The 16742-nt window shown below is 60.1% G+C and overlaps 1 protein-coding gene across 1 annotated transcript; it reads left to right on the forward strand.

The window, feature by feature from the left end:
- The first annotated feature begins 349 nt into the window (after nucleotides 1–349).
- GRK1 (G protein-coupled receptor kinase 1) lies at nucleotides 350–12652 on the forward strand. The gene is made up of 7 exons (XM_055541889.1): nucleotides 350–1039; nucleotides 4947–5074; nucleotides 6368–6525; nucleotides 7197–7280; nucleotides 9485–9609; nucleotides 11040–11241; nucleotides 12354–12652. Exons 1-7 carry the CDS (start codon nucleotides 350–352, stop codon nucleotides 12650–12652), a joined length of 1686 nt encoding a protein of 561 aa, XP_055397864.1.
- The last annotated feature ends 4090 nt before the right edge of the window (nucleotides 12653–16742 follow it).

A 16742-nucleotide genomic window follows, 5' to 3' on the forward strand; every position in this document is an offset into this window, starting at 1 on the left:
TTCAGGCCAGCAGGCTGGACAGGGCGGCTCCCATGAGGCAGGGGCTCCAGGCTCGTGAGGTGGGCCTGGGCCCCACGTGTCCTTCCTTGCAGGAAGCAGTGGGCAGCACGGCCTGGCTAATCCGTCTGCGAGCAGCTTAGGGATTGTCTTTTTCTGGCACCTGCTCGCTGCCCTGCACGTCCTCCACTCTGGCCGGGATTTAGCCCAAGCTGCGTCAGCGGGCTTCCCAGGGCTCCCACCGCCCGGCCAGCCTCCCGTCCCGAGGGCGGGCACAGGCCACAGGCCAAGGGCGGCGGATCAGTCCGGCTGGGGACGCGGGAGCCGGACGTGGAGAAGGCCTGGTGCCGGGATGGATTTCGGGTCCCTGGAGACGGTGGTGGCCAATTCAGCCTTCATCGCGGCCCGGGGCAGCTTCGACGCGAGCAGCGGTCCGGCCTCCCGGGACAGGAAGTACCTGGCCAGGCTCAAGCTGCCCCCGCTGTCCAAGTGCGAGGCGCTCCGGGAGAGCCTGGACCTGGGCTTCGAGGGCATGTGCCTGGAGCAGCCCATTGGCAAGCGGCTCTTCCAGCAGTTCCTGCTGGCCCACGAGCAGCACGGGCCGGCCCTGCAGCTCTGGAAGGACATCGAGGACTACGACACGGCCGACGATGCCCTCCGGCCGCAGAAGGCCCAGGCCATCCGGGCCGCGTACCTGGAACCCCAGGCCCAGCTCTTCTGCGGCTTCCTGGATGCGGAGACGGCGGCACAGGCCCGAGCGGGGGCAGGGGACGGGCTCTTCCAGCCCCTGCTGCGGGCCGTCCTGGTGCACCTCGGCCAGGCCCCCTTCCAGGAGTTCCTGGACAGCCTCTACTTCCTGCGCTTCTTGCAGTGGAAGTGGCTGGAGGCCCAGCCCATGGGCGAGGACTGGTTCCTAGACTTCAGGGTGCTGGGGCGGGGCGGCTTCGGGGAGGTGTTCGCCTGCCAGATGAGGGCCACCGGCAAGCTGTACGCGTGCAAGAAGCTGAACAAGAAGCGGCTGAAGAAACGGAAGGGGTACCAGGTGGGCTGCGCTGCTAGGGGCGCCTGGGTGGGGGTCGGTCCCCTGTGCCTCCTGGTCGGACCCGCCTGTCTGCACAGCAGCCAAGCGCCTGGCCAAGGCCGTGGGCACGGTGAGGCTCCACGCTGGACCTGCGGCTCGGCTCGGCCAGCTATTCTGGGCCGGGCCGGGTGGCTGTCCTCCGCAAAGCGCGGCCTGGGTGTAGCTGGCAAGGGTGCTGTGCCAGCTTCCTCATCCTCCTCGGTCTGTCGGTGCCCCCATGAGACGCAGCAGCCAGTGCCAGGGAGGCTGGATCGGTTCCCCAGACCCCTTCCTCTGGCTTCCCGGGACTTCCTGGTTGCACAGCGAGGAGGCTGCCCAGGGCGTCCCTGGGGCCAGTGCGGGGAAGCTGGGGCGTCTAGCTCAGCGCTGCCTGGGTCCTGGAGGGGGCAGGGGTGCACAGGGGGCAGAGGCCCCCCCGCTCTCCCTCTGGCATCAGGCTCCATTCGGGTGGGATCAAAGTGGCTTAGTGTCTCGGATACTCGTCTCCGGCAGCGCTCCGTCTAGCGCCGGTGTTCCCGTTCTGGGGCAACAGCAGCCCCCCCCACAGCACCCCGCCCAGGCCCCTGATGGCACTCTGCCCGATGGACTCTGGGGCAGCGGTCATCCTCGGGGCCATCTACCTGTAATCTTAACCCAGCTGTTAGGGAACTAAGCTGCTTCTCTCCCGAGTTCAGGAAACTTACTGAACTTTTACAGTAAAATCTGCCTAAGATCTTCCCATGCAGTGGAGAGAAAGGGCTTCCGAAATCAAGAAGGGCTCTTGTCCTTACCCAGCACAACTTTTAGAAGCACTTTAAACAGACTTCATAGGGTTTTAAGATGAGTATAGAAAGTGACTAGGGGTGCGGGGCTTGGGAGGGTGCTGGCCAGTGGGCCTGGCTGATCTCCACTGTCCAGAGGCCTGGACAGGAGGAGAGGCGGGTCTGCAGAGGCGGAGCTGGAGGGAAGGCCAGTGCTCACAGATGCCCAGGGACCCGCGTGACCTCAGGGGCATTTGCAAGGCTGATGGTGGGAGCCCACTTGCTCGAGGCTCCAGGAACCCTGCAGTCCCTGCACGTGACGGGTTCCTAGGCTGCACCCTGTCCCTGCGAGATGGGGCCTGTGAGGCACGTCACTCAGTTACTTACAGCTGCTCTGCTGCAGCTGTTCAGTCGCTCGGTCGTGTCCGACTCTGCGATCCTGTGGACCACAGCGCGCCAGGCCTCCCTGTCCATCGCCAACTCCTGGAGCTTGCTCAAACTCACGTCCATCGAGTTGGTGATGCCATCCAGCCATCTCATCCTCTGTCGTCCCCGTCTCCTCTTGCCTTCAATCTTTTCCAGCATCAGGGTCTTTTCCAGTGAGTCAGTTATTCTCATCAGGTGGTCAAAGTGTTGGAGCTTCAGCATCAGTCCTTCCAATGAATATTGAGGACTGGTTTCCTTTAGGATTGACTGGTTGGATCTCCTTGCAGTCAAGGGACTATCGAGAGTCTTCTCCAACACCACAGTTCAAAAGCATCAATTCTTCAGCACTCAGCCTTCTTATTGTCCAAATCTCACATCCATACATGACTATTGGAAAAGCCATAGCTTTGGACTATACAGACTTTTGTTGGCAAAATGATGTCTCTGCTTTTTAATATGCTGTATAGGATGGTCATAGCTTTTCTTCCAAGGACCAAGTGTCCTTTAATTTCATGGCTCCAGTCACCATTGCAGTGATTTTGGAGCCCCTAAAAAGAAAATCCACCATTGCTTCTACTTTTTCTCCTTTTATTTGTCATGAAGTGGTGAGACCAGATGCTATGATCATAGTTTTTTGAATGTTGAGTTTTAAGCCAGCTTTTTCACTGTCTCTTTCACCTTCAAGAGGCTCTTTAGTTCCTCTTCACTTTCCGACATTAGAGTGGTATCATCTGCATATCTGAGGTTGTTATTTCTCCTGGTGATCCTGATTCCAGCTTGTGCTTCATCCAGCCTGGCATTTCATGTGATGTATTCTGCATATAATTTACATAAACAGGGTGATAACATACAGCCTTGTGGTACTCCTTTCCCAATTTTGAACCAGTCGCTCTGTTCAGTTCAGTTCAGTTGCTATCGTGTGTGACTCTTTGTGACCCCATGAACTGCAGCGTGCCAGGCCTCCCTGTCCATCACCAACTCCCAGAGTCCACCAAAACTCATGTCCATTGTGTCGGTGATGCCATCCAACCATCTCATCCTCTGTCGTCCCCTTCTGCTCCTGCCTTCAATCTTTCCCAGCATCAGGGTCTTTTACAATGAGTCAGCTCTTTGCATCAGGTGGCCAAAGTATTGGATTTTCAGCTTTAGCCTCAGGCCTTCCAATGAACACCCAGGACTGATCTCCTTTAGGATGGACTAGTTGGATCTCCTTGCAGTCCAAGGGACTCTCAAGAGTCTTCTCAACACCACAGTTCAAAAGCATCAGTACTTTGGTGCTCAGCTTTCTTCACAGTCCAACTCTCACATCCATACATGACCACTGAAAAAACCATAGCCTTGACTAGATGGACCTTTGTTGGCAAAGTAATGTCTTTGCTTTTTACAACCTCTAGAGATCAAATTGCCAACATCCGCTGGATCATGGAAAAAGCAAGAGAGTTCCAGAAAAACATCTATTTCTGCTTTATTGACTATGCCAAAGCCTCTGACTGTGTGGATCACAATAAACTGTGGAAAATTCTGAAAGAGATGGGAATACCAGACCACCTGACCTGCCTCTTGAGAAACCTATATGCAGGTCAGGAAGCAATAGTTAGAACTGGACATGGAACAACAGACTGGTTCCAAATAGGAAAAGGAGTACGTCAAGGCTGTATATTGTCACCCTGCTTATTTAACTTATATGCAGAGTACATCATGAGAAACGCTGGGCTGGGAGAAGCACAAACTGGAATCAAGATTGCTGGGAGAAATATCAATAACCTCAGATATGCAGATGACACCACCCTTATGGCAGAAAGTGAAGAGGAACTAAAGAGCCTCTTGATGCAAGTGAAAGAGGAGAGTGAAAAAGTTGGCTTAAAGCTCAACATTCAGAAAACTAAGATCATGGCATCCGGTCCCATCACTTCATGGGAAATAGATGGGAAAACAGTGGAAACAGTGGAAGACTTTATTTTTTTGGGCTCCAAAATCACTGTAGATGATGATTGCAGCCATGAAATTAAAAGACACTTACTCCTTGGAAGGAAAGTTATGACCAACCTAGATAGCATATTAAAAAGCAGAGACATTACTTTGCCAATAAAGGTCCGTCTAGTCAAGGCTATGGTTTTTCCTGTGGTCATGTATGGATGTGAGAGTTGGACTGTGAAGAAGGCTGAGCACCAAAGAATTGATGCTTTTGAACTGTGGTGTTGGAGAAGACTCTTGAGAATTGCTTGGACTGCAAGGAGATCCAACCAATCCATTCTAAAGGAGATCAGTCCTGGGTGTTCATTGGAAGGCCTGAGGCTAAAGCTGAAAATCCAATACTTTGGCCACCTGATGTGAAGAGTTGACTCACTGGAAAAGACTCTGATGCTGGGAGCAGTTGGGGGCAGGAGGAGAAGGGGATGACAGAGGATGAGATGGCTGGATGGCATCACTGACTCGATGGACGTGAGTTTGAGTGAACTCTGGGAGTTGGTGATGGGCAGGGAGGCCTGGCGTGCTGTGATTCATTGGGTTGCAAAGAGTCGGACACGACTGAGCGACTGAACTGAACTGAAAAAATATATCTGCAGCTCCATGTTTTATTGGGACATTTTCCGGTTGGTGGTGCTTGGCTGTTGGGGCGATCTTTCTCTCCTGCCTGAACCCGGGGCCCCGCTGTTTGGGGTGGTCTTTCTCTCCTGCCTGAATCTGGGCCTGCTCTGCAGGGTGCGATGGTGGAGAAGAAGATCCTCGCCAAAGTGCACAGCAGGTTCATTGTGTCTCTGGCCTACGCCTTTGAGACCAAGACGGACCTCTGCCTAGTGATGACCATCATGAACGGAGGTGACATTCGGTAAGGCTCCTCTCGGCCTCGTGGGAGCAGGGCTGGAAGGGCTTGGCTGACTGTGCAGGGTCTCTGGGGCCAGAGGGGCTGCTCCCCACATGCTGAGAGTGAGTGGCGAGGGGGAGAAGTCCTGTCCTCATCGAGCCTCTTCTCTGTCTTCTGTTTGCTGGCCCTTGAGGCGTCCGTGGTCTTAGTGAGATGTGGGGGCCCCGGGGGCAATGGCAGAGCTGGAAGCACGGCGTGAGGACGTTGGAACTGCGGCTTGGCCGTCAGCCCGTGGGGAGGACCAGGGGGTCTGGATTTGCGGGCGATCCGGGGGCCTGACCCTGGGCTCTCATGGGAGAAAGGACCCGCCGGTCAGCTGGGCAGCTCGGCCATGCTTGGCCAGCGCTGGTCTGTGCGACAGGGATAAGGATAAACACCGGTGCTCCGTGGCTGCCGCAGAGAGTCAGCTAGGGCCTCTGAGACACTTAGGGACTCACATGTCCCTCCCGAGCGTGCAGGGCCATTGCTGGGCCCCGGCCTCCGTCTGGGCGCTCCTGCACTGAAACTCGGCTGGGTGAGTTGTTGGTCACCCTTCCAGGTGAGGGGCTGAGGCTCTGGCTGAGCTGCCTGTGCGTGTTCATGGAGGAGGAGCCAAGGGTCTGGAGTGTGCCAATAGCAAGAGAGCGACCTTGACGCTCTGCGTGCCTCCACCGCCCACCACGCCCTGCAGGGTGCTGGGAAGGCGCTGTGACGTCCTGTGTGCGCGGCCCTGCGCTGCGCTGGGCACTGTGTCGGCCTGTACACGGCACCGAGCTGCACTGGGCAAGGCTGCCCGCGCCACCCTGCCCCGTCGCAGCCTCTGCCGCACCACGCTCCGCTGCTCAGCGCGGTGCTCTCACACTGTGCTATGTTGTTCTGCACCATACTCCAGTAACCAGGCTGCAACCCATGCTGGAGCTAGGCTCTGGGTCAGCCGCTCGCGTCGAGCGGGCCTCGGGCTGCTCACGGCCTGCCTGCACCTCCCTTTGCCTGGCTCCTCTGCTGGTGGCTTTGGGGCCCGTTTCCCAGCCCTGTGGGCCAGGGCCGGAGGGCGGGGGTGCGGCTGGGAGAACCGCCTGCTTCTGCCGGTAGTGGCTCTGGAGAGGGAGGAAGAGGACGAGGACACCAGGGCCGGGGTCCCGGCTCTGCCCCAGGCTCCTCAGGCCGGGCGGCCTCAGCCCTCACCGTTTCCCCAAGATTTTACTTCCCGTCAGAACTGTGGGCCCGTGGCTTGTGGTTGTGCCAGAGATGCACGGGCTCCACGCGGTCTGCCCCCAGGTACCACATCTACAACGTGGATGAGGACAACCCCGGCTTCCAGGAGCCTCGTGCCGTCTTCTACACGGCCCAGATCGTCAGCGGCCTGGAGCACCTGCACCAGCGGAACATCATCTACCGAGACCTCAAGCCCGAGAACGTGCTGCTGGACGACGACGGTGCGGCGGGCTCCCTGCCCTCCTGCCTCCCCTCCTGACTCCCCTCTCCAGCCTGACAGGTCATCATTAGGGGAGGGACCAGCTTTGATAAATGCTGGTTATAGTTCCACAGCACAAAGACCCAGCTGACGTCTGTTAGTTGTTCGTTCAGTGATTATCCCCAGGGGAAATCTGGAGCCTGACTGGGCACCCGGGGCTGCAGGGGTCGGTCCAGGCGTCGGGAGTGTGTGGAGCTGTTAGTAAACAGTTAGGGCTACAGCCAAGTCCCCGCCCATCACTTTCCTTGCCTCCTCTGTGAGGAGTCAAACCGGGCTTCTTATCAGAAAGCGACTCCAGAGGCTGAGGCCTCCTGTAAGTGACTTTAGGGCCCCCTCCCCATCAGAGGCTGGACGGACACCTGACGTCCCCATAGGCTGAGGCTGCAGAGCTCGCGGAAGAGGCTGGCTGGGGGCCGGGGACCTGGACTCCAGCTGCAGGTGCTGCTGGACACCCCCGTCTGTCCACAGCGAGGAGTGGGGTCTCTCGTGTGTGCCTGTGCCATGCTTGTGCACGTGCGCGTGCCTGGTGTGCATGTGTGTGTGCAGAAGCTGGCCAGGGCTCCCGCGGCTCCAGGAAGACCAGGGCCTCTGTTCGTGGGGCTGTAGGTGACCTGAGCTGTGTTTGTTCTCCAGGCAACGTCCGCATTTCCGACCTTGGGCTGGCCGTGGAGCTGAAGGAAGGGCAGACCAAGACCAAGGGCTATGCGGGGACCCCAGGTGAAGGCTCTCTGGGGGCGCAGCCTCTCTGGGGGTGGGGGCAGGGCCTGTCCTGGGGTCCTGTGGCCTGGGGTAGGGGGCATGGTGAATGCTGGGGTGGCGGAAAACTGCTCCCTCATCCGCAGAGTAGGCAGGGATACAGCCGGGGGCCTGCACAGCTGTGCGGAAGCGGCACCTGCACCCACCCTTGGGGACAGAAGCTCCCCAGCGCCGCCATGGACAGAGCCTGGGGTCCGTGCTGAAGGCGGAGGGGCAGAGGGAGGGGGCGCTGGGCGGGGGCTGGGCAGGGGCTCAGCTGTGGGCATCCTGGGGGGCAGGCGGGGAGATGGCCTCGGGGGGTCCCCGGCCCACCCCTCCCCACCCCACATGGCCACGGGGAGGCTGTGCAGTGGGGGCTGCCCTTGTCCAGAGCGTGTGTGTGTGTTCACGCGAGCGTGCCTGTGGGGTCCTGCCCCCATCCCCTCTTTCCCCCGGCGGGTGGGAACAGAGGCTTCACAGCGGGGGACGGGGTAGGGGTCTCACCACTGAGGCCCCTGGGGGCCGCTGGGCACCGAGACTCACACGCAGACTGCCGCGCTCTCCATGCTCCCGACGGCCCTGGGTTTCTGCAGGCTTTCTCGGTAGCTTTGCTCCTCCCGTTTGCTCAGCTCTGGAGAGAAAGAGGGGCCCGGGGCTGGGGCCTCTGGGTTACATTCTGTCCTATCCTGTGCTCTCAGCTCCTTTGGGGGCTGTCTGTCCCCACGGTAGGTCTTTCTCATCTAGGGCTTTATTTAGGTAAAGGTTCTGTCTTGAATATTCTGGACCTTGGATCAGATCTCTGAGGTTCCTCCCAGGGCGTGAGTGTGTGAGGCAGACGCCTCTCGCCTCTTCCCGGGAACCGCGTCCTTAGGAGAACGCCACAGGGGCTCCTCCCCGGGGCCAGGACCCTGGTGGCTGGACCGCAGGTGTGGCCCGCCCCGCCTGCAGGGAGCCCTGCTGGCCGCCAGGGGACGCCAGGCCTCGCCGGGCGGGCGCTCCGTCCGCGGGCTGCGCTGAGCCGGGCCTTTGAGGTCAGGCGCCGGGTGTGGCCGCGAGCAGCCCCGCAGGGCCTGGGGTCAGGGGTGTCCAGTGAGGCCTCACGGAGCCCGCCGTACCTTCTTCCCCGGCCCCGCTTCCTCCAGCCCGGGTCAGCCGCAGTCCACACAAGCGGGGACTTGCATGGCCGAGCAGTGGGGAGAAGGAGACGGGAGGTTCCCCCCGAGGAGCTGACACCCTCCCTGTTCACTCCTCGCCCCCCATCGATCCTTCTTTCACGCGGCGACTTTCACCGTCGCCACTGAAGACCGCGCTGCGCGGAGGGCAGGGGCCAGCGGGCTGTCTGCCGCAGGGACGCTGCGTCTCCGGGGCCTCCTCCTGGACGTTTCCATGGAGAACGGTGGTTGGTGAACGTGTCTTTCTTGAGTCTGCGGCACCTGGAAGGCAGTGTAATTCCCTGATGGGAGGCTGCGTTCGAGGCCAGTGATTCTTCTGAACTTGACCTGCAGCCCCTGGGAGAATGTCCTGTGGTCACATCCCCCTTGGGAACTGGCCACAAACACGGGCAGACCCTGCAGGACTCAGAGAGGCTGGAAACAGACACACGTTCAGCTTTGGTTTGGAGGGACATCCAGTCATCCAAGCACAGAAGCCCCCGACTTCCCGAGCACCCCTCTGCCCCAGGAGTGCCCAACGGGCCCCAGATGCTGCCTGTCCACCGCCCCACGTGCCAGGCTGGCCTCCGCACCGGGCATGCAGGGTTGGAGGTTGGGGTGGGCTCCAGGGTGTCCCCTTCAGCTGGTGGGTCCCAGCTCCCCAGAGGTGGAGCGCACAGGCCACCAGCGTCCAGTCCGCTCTTTGGACACTGGGGCTCCGGCTTCTCCTATTGTGCCCTTTTGGGTGGCAACTGAGCGCCTGCCTCTGACCACAGCCCCGCGAACCTGCAGACCCCTTGTGAGCCTCAGAAGCCCAATCCATCTGCCATGGGCATCCAAGTGGGGCAAGATCCACCCTGGGTGGGAGGGTCTCTCCTGGGAGCGGCTGTGCCTAGGGGACACTCAGGACAAGGGGGCACCTCCCAGGGGGTGGGGCTCTGCCCCATGTGTCACGGTACAAGGACCCTGCTGGCTCCAGGGAGACGGGGTGTCTGCTCCTCTTGCTGGCTGCTGAGTCCCGCTCTTCCTGCCCAGGGTTCATGGCCCCTGAGCTCCTGCTGGGGGAGGAGTATGACTTTTCTGTAGATTACTTCGCGCTGGGTGTCACGCTGTACGAGATGATCGCGGCCAGAGGGCCCTTCCGAGCCCGTGGAGAGAAGGTATGGGTGCCGGTGGTCCTGTGTGTGTGTGGGTCACGGGGGCAGCGTCCCCCGCTGACCTGCCTGTGGCCCTCCGTGGGGAAGCACTGGGTTCTTGGGGCAGGTCTGCCCTGGGCAGGAGGGGGACATGGTGACGTCATCCCTGGTCTCCAGACGCCAGCCCTGCCCCAGGAGCAGCTCGGCCTGGGGGCTCTCCTCCCTGGTGCTGACTGCAGGCCCTGCCCAAGGCACAGCAGCGTCCCTGGGTGTCCTGGGGCAGTAGGCACTGAGGGGCTCTGGGCTGGGGAGGCCCACTCCTGCCTGGGGGCGGCCCGTCGCCTCCCTGGGGCGCTCTGCGCTGCCCAGCAGGGCTGTAAGCAGAGGCCTTCCGGAGGCCCCGTCTGTGTTCAGAACAAGAAGAGCAACGCAGAGTGTCCTGTGGGCTCCACGCCACCCAGCTCGGAGCTGGGGCTCGGGGGCTCGGTGTGGACGGCACTTCAGACGAGGCTCATCTGCTGTGCCCGCGGCCCCTCGGCCTGCCTGGAGGTCTCAGCTGTCCGCCTCTTCTGCTAGACCACCCAGGGGCAACCCTATCCAGTCCCTGCGCCTCTCCCAAGACAGTTGGGAGAACAAACCGGGTCCCCCAAGAGTGAGGACCTCCCCTTGACAAACACGTAGGGCTGTTCTGTGTCTGCACCTCTGCCTTGAACCAGCAAGTCTCCCCGACCATGGCTCAGAAGAGCAGCAGGATGCGGTCCACGCTGGCCTCGGGACTGAAGCCCCCTCAGGGCCTGTGCTAACCCCATAGCCCTGCCAGGGTCCCTGTGTTCTGGTGAAAACCAACATAAGGAGCTTTTATGAGAAAGTGAACTATCCTGGTCTATCCACTCTCTGGTCCATCATGGTCCCTCCAAATGTTCTGTGGTCCATCCTTGCTCTGTTCAGTGGTGAGGGGCCCTGGATACACCCACGACATGGACAGGTCACGATGGATGCAAGAATGTGGGCCCGGAAGAGTGACTCTAGAAGACTCCACCCCCGTGAAGGTTTAGGAGTTTCAGGAAGGGCAAATCTGACCGACAGGGAGAGGCCTGGTCAGCGTTTGGCTGAGGTGGGGTAGAGAATTCCGGGGCAATTGTCAGGGAGCTCCCTGCTGATGGAGTCGCTGGAAGTGGCCCCTATGCCCTGGGGAGCTGGCTTGAACTGTGGCCCCATGGACCCTGTGGACGCCTGCCCATTAGAAGCTAGAGGGGAAGGTCGTAGGGGTGCAAGTCTCCGCGTTCAGGGTTTTGTGCCCTGACAGCGAGGCTGAGCCGGTTCCTGGGAGGGTGGTGTGCGCCCCTCCTGAGGCTGGGCCGCGGTACAGCTGTGTCTGCAGCTGCGGGGGGTGCCGGGCGGCGGGAGGGGCCCCGTGGAGTGTCTGGGCAGACGGTGCTGCGCCCGCCATGCAGGTAGAGAACAAGGAGCTGAAGCAGAGGGTCCTGGAGCAGGCGGTCACCTACCCTGACAAGTTCAGCCCGGCCAGCAAAGACTTCTGTGAGGCACTGCTGCAGAAGGACCCTGAGAAGCGCCTGGGGTTCCGGGATGGCTCCTGCGATGGGCTCCGCACGCACCCCCTCTTCAGAGATGTCAGCTGGCGACAGCTGGAGGCTGGTACTGCCTGTGGGGGGCTGGGGCTGGGTGAAACCCGCGACCACTCCGTCCCGTGGGCATCCGGAAGCTCAGTGTGAAGCTGGCAGGGCGGGCGGCCTTGGCAAAACCCCCGCAGCATCCTTTGCCCGACGGTGCCATGGGCCCCATTCCCGCTCGTCACAACAAGCCCTGGACCGGACCTTCTCGGGTTGGGCCTCTCGGGCACCCTCGGAGGTGGCAAGGGTTGAACGGGTCTTGTTGAAGGCACCCTGACCCGCCTTTGTGCTAAGCACCCGAACCCGTGGCTGGGTGCTTCCTTTAAGGAACCCACGAGCCAAGTCAAGCAGGGTTTCTCCAGTCGTCATCCAACCCGAGTTTGCTGCCGGGTCTTTTGTGAGCAGGTGCAAGTGAGCATGGGCGTGTGCGAGTGTGTGCACTTTACGAGTGTGTGCACATGTGAGTGTGTGCATGTGTGTATCAGGGAGAGACATGTGGGACCCACCATACCCCCCGAGCCACATCCCAGGAGCTCGAGCCTGAGACCTCACGGCCCGACGCTCTCGTAGGAGTCACCTTTGAGGGAAGGGTTGGGTGGAGGCAGCCCTGGCTGAACTGAAGGTGCCGGCGCCCTGGGAGCCACCCAGACCAGCCCTGGGTGGAGTTGGTAGTGTGCAGGGGGCCCAGCAGCCCGAGTGGTCAGCACCCAGGAAGCTGGAGCTGGACTTTTGTCCCGAGGCCACACCCGGCTGGGCTGACTCGGCCCGGGGTCCATGCAGACGAGGGTGGGGCGAGAGGGCAGGCGTTTATCCTGAGCGTCCGGGTCCACCTGCAGGCCGGAGCCCAGCGCAGGGCCGGGGGCACGGCAGGGTGAGGGTGGTGAGGCTGGCACAGTGCCCACCTTTGTGACGGGCTTCCTGGGAGGGCGGAGGGGGTGGCAGGTATGGGCTGGGTTCTGATGACAGGAGTCCAAATTGGACTGAGTGTCCAGCCTTTCTCGGCACCCTGGGGGGGGGCGGTCTCATGGCTCGTCTCCGCCAGGGCAGCGTTGGGGGGGCAGACACACGGGGCTTTCAGCAAGCAGCCCCCTGGCCCCGGCTGTCGGCTCAGGCTTGGGGTCTCCTATCCCCCTGCAGGGATGCTGACCCCGCCCTTCGTCCCAGACTCCAGGACCGTCTATGCAAAGAACATCCAGGATGTGGGTGCCTTCTCCACGGTCAAGGGTGTGGCCTTTGACAAAGCGGACACGGAATTCTTCCAGGAGTTCGCCTCGGGCACCTGCCCCATCCCCTGGCAGGAGGAGATGATCGAGACGGGCGTCTTCGGGGACTTGAACGTGTGGCGGCCGGATGGGCAGATGCCGGACGACATGAAGGGCGTCTCTGGGCAGGAGGCAGCCCCCTCATCCAAGTCGGGCATGTGTGTGCTTTCCTAGGCCGGCCATGGTGCCCAGTGGGTCAGCGAGCCCTCCCACCAGCTGCTCAGCACAGGAGGAGGAGGCCGGTCCAGCCAGACCTCCCACCCCGGGTCAGGAGCGCCAGTGGGAAACGGTCCACTTTCTGGTACCATTTCGCTCAGAAAGGATCCAGTGCTGTTTCCCGAATGGAGTCCAACCTGACACACGGCTCTCCAGGGTGCTGGCGCAGATAAGCAAGCTGTCGGCCCCCAGGAGAGGGGCTGGGCTGGGGTTCGTGACACCTTCACGGCAGCTGGCCAGGCCCTGGCTTCTCAGGGCTGTTGCAGAGGTTGGCAAACCCTGGCCTCGGGGCTTGTGGGCCCCCCTGGAGAGGCCGGACTGGGGACCTAGCCCGTCTCCCTCAGTGCCCAGCTGCTGGACCTGCTACAGCCGCCAGACATGGTGGGGCCGGGCTGGTCCCCCCCTACACATCAGGGGTGCTGAGTCCCAGGCGTCCCAGAGGAGGGAAGGGCATAGGGCCCCAGGGTGAGACAGGCCGCTGGCCACCCTCCGGCTTCCCTTCCTCCTGAGACCGTCTCCAGCCAACGACACGTGCGTGCGGACCCGTGCGGCCGGGCAGCTGGGGGCAGAGCTGTCTCCCTGCAGGCCTGCTCCTGCCCCTCATGCCTCTGGGCCTGCAGAGCCTGGCCAGCGCAGGGCTGGTCTAGCTCTGTGGGGTGGGCTGCCTGATGGCCAGGGCAGGCCCCTCCCCGTCTTGAGCACCCCTCCCTCAGACCACGGCATGCAGTTAGTGCACCCGCCACCTGCGGCCCCGCGGCCTCGGGACAGCGTGATCCTGAGAAGTCGGGCCTTGGAGGCCGCGGCTCGGCCACTGGGAACCGTCGGCCCTGCCAATCTGGAGCCGCTTCCCCAGCGGGTGTGGGCAGATGGCTGTCCATCAACGCAAGAGGGCAGCCTGCTGGTGGGGATGTTTCAAGCGTGTCTTTGGCCCCTCGTGCACGAGGACATTAAAGCCCTTTCGTGATGAATAAACCTGCAGGATGGGTCTCTCTACTGTGCGCTGGTCACAGAACGTCCTGGAAGAACCCGGCAGAGGCGTCCAGCACTCCTGGTCTGTGACCTGGAACTGTACCCATACACTGACGCCGCTTTGTGTCCTAGGACAGGACGTCGTCGTCGGGTGGCTGTAGACCTCAGTTGCCTACAGCAGAGGCAGGAGACGCCACTTCTGGCCTTTCTCAACCATTTCATCTGCTCCAGGCCCCCATGGCCTGAACAGAATGGTTTAACCCTCACGGGCCGGGAGCGGCCTGACGGGGAGTCAGCACCCCCAGTGGGGCCCCCCTGCCTTCCTCTCGCGCTTAGACGGCCAGATAACTGGGGTACAGCTGAACTTCACATAAACAGCAAACAACTTTTTTACGTGTGTCCCAAATATTGCATGGGACATACACTAAAAACTTATTCAATACTTTTGGCCCAGCTGTGGCAGAGGATACACTGGACCTATGGATCAGCAGTTATTCCAGGAACTAGTGGGTCTGTATGGACACAGTCACAGAAGCCTCACACGGGACCTCAGCTGTCTCTCTCTCATGGTCTGCTCGGGGACCCCCACCCTGATAAAGTGACAGCCAGCCGCATGTAGGCACAGGCAGCAAAAGTCCTCTAGTCACCCCACTTTTATTTTAAAAAACTTTAAAACTTAAACTGTCACATAGAAAAAAATGAATCACCAAGGCCCACTCTGATGGCAGGCTTCCCTGCAGGGGCAAGGAGCCGTGCCCACCGGCCCCCTGCCCTGCCCTGCCCCCGCCCCCCCTCCCAGCCCCACCACCCCTCCCCGCCCCGTGGGCCCCCTCCCCGCCTCGCAGCCCCCAGCTGGCCCCCCACCGGCACCCCCCCCCTGCCCCCTGCTCCACCCTCCCGCCCCTCTCCAACCCTGCCACCACTCTGCAGACACCATAAGCAGTGCCCAAAGCACGAACTTAAACGCCCCATCGTGAGGCTGGGACTCTGATCCCTTCGCACTGTCATTCCCAGCTGAGCTGCAGGGACGGCCTCCCGTTCCGGCCAGTTGAAACCTCCGGGCCGGCTGAGGCCGCGGGGGTAGGTGCACAGGGTGGCTCCTGGTCGGTGCTCACGGTGATGTTTCGTGTGTCTTCGGGACCTCTGCTGGGGGCTATCTTGGTGCAGACCCCTGACCAGGCACGCCTGGAGGGGTCTCGCTGTTACTCCAGCTGTTCCCCGCCGCGCTGGGCAGGGGACAGGCTATCCAGCCCAGATAACCGGGCTGCCTGCGGCCCCCAAATGCAGCAGCAGCAGCTCGCTCGTCTGCCCCGGGCGGGTGACCACTCCCCCAGGAGAAGCCCTAGTCCCTGGCTCCCTTGGTCCTCTGCACTCACCACGGGACCCCTGCAGGGAGCAGGCTGGGCACTGGGGCCTTGCAGGCATCCCCACGCCAGGAGCCCAAGGAGACACCACTCTTCCACCCTGCGGTGGGCTCTGACGAGACCTGTGTGAGAATGTCCCCCACTGCTCCCACCCCCACTGAGCATATTTCCTTATTGACCTGGAGAAGCTGAAAATGACTTCACTGAAACTTTTCTTTGTATTAATAAAGAACAAAAAATGCAATTTCTATCCAAGTAGAAATGGGTAAAAATAGAGTTTAAAAATAGGGATGCACTCTCTAGATTATGCTATGGTCCTGGTGCACACTCCTTCAAAATCACAAAGATGCACATGCAGATGCACACAGACACACACATACACACAAATACATGTGAACACATGTATAGACATATGTACGAACACGCACACATACATGTATACACACAAGTATACCATAAATACGCATAGACACACATACATTTATATGACACACACGTGCACACTCATGCACTCACATGCATACATATGCACATATATACACTCATGCATACACGCACACAATGCACTCATGTACACACAGGCACACACATGCACTCATGCACACACTCATACACACATGCATATACACACATGCACTCATGTACACACCCATACACACATGCACACACACACATGCACTCACGCACACGTGTGCACACATGCACCTGCATACACATATGCACACTCATGAACACTCATGCACACATGCTCACATGTATACATATACACATGCACACACATGCACACACACATGCACACTTTGTCCCCATCTCTCTCTAGATCCAGAGTTGCTGGCACAGCCCCATAGCCTCCATGTCTGCACACTGCTCTGCTCCCCATCTGGGCAGGTCCCGGTAGCCTGTCAGGCCCTACTCTGTGTACACAGGAGTCCCCTTTTTTTCTGAAACTGCGTCCCACACTTGTCTGAGTGGAGCTGAGGCCTGGGAGAGGCAGAGACACCTTGAAGGAGGGCCCCCCTGCCAGGGCATCTCCATGGAGATTCTGGGGCTATTCAAGTGATACGAGCTGATTCTGATAAACACAATAACTAACTAAACATAACTGCTAATAATCATGCAACCTGAGCTCAGCAAAGGCTGAGGTCACCTCCTCTTACTCCACGATAGGACCAGCCCCTCCGCAAGTGTCCGGAGCCACAGGTTGGGCCTGAGCGAAAAGCTAGCGTCTACCTTACAGGCCTTCTGCCAGCCAAGAGAAGAATAATTTGAAAGGAAAACCTCAATTTGAAAGCATAGAATTAAAATAAATATTAGCTAGGCTCTCAGGCTTTATGTAGACAATTTCAAATGGAGATTAAATAGGCTTGATTTGATTTTGGAGAAACCAAACCTCACTCCCTCAGTGAGAGAGAACAAGGAGTTTTGCAGGTCAGCCTCCTTTTGTCCAAGATGCAGGGCTGCAGGGAGAAAGCTTATCAAGGTCCAGGGCCTGAGATGATGGGGGCGATCAGCCTGGGGGCTCCCTGTCCCAGCTCCTCGCCAGGCCCTGTGGGTCCAGATCACTGGGGGTGGCCGCCTTTCCCTGGCAAGGCAGAGTTTGATAAGGACCGCGGACAGGAGGCCAGGCCTGCGAGGGGCACGGCTCTGCCCACACAGGCATCGTCCTGCATGTCCGAGGGGACAGCGGATCCAAGGCCAGGAAGGCACCCTCCCTC

Source organism: Bubalus kerabau, chromosome 12 (assembly GCF_029407905.1).
Source record: "Bubalus kerabau isolate K-KA32 ecotype Philippines breed swamp buffalo chromosome 12, PCC_UOA_SB_1v2, whole genome shotgun sequence".
Taxonomy (NCBI): Eukaryota; Metazoa; Chordata; class Mammalia; order Artiodactyla; family Bovidae; genus Bubalus; species Bubalus kerabau.

Coding starts and splice junctions, on each gene's coding strand:
- GRK1 (XM_055541889.1), top strand. CDS start 350: ATGGATTTCGGGTCCCTGGAGACGGTGGTGGCCAATTCAGCCTTCATC. Junction 7,281..9,484: donor GGGCTATGCGGGGACCCCAG/GTGAAGGCTCTC, acceptor CTTCCTGCCCAG/GGTTCATGGCCCCTGAGCTC. Junction 9,610..11,039: donor TCCGAGCCCGTGGAGAGAAG/GTATGGGTGCCG, acceptor CCCGCCATGCAG/GTAGAGAACAAGGAGCTGAA.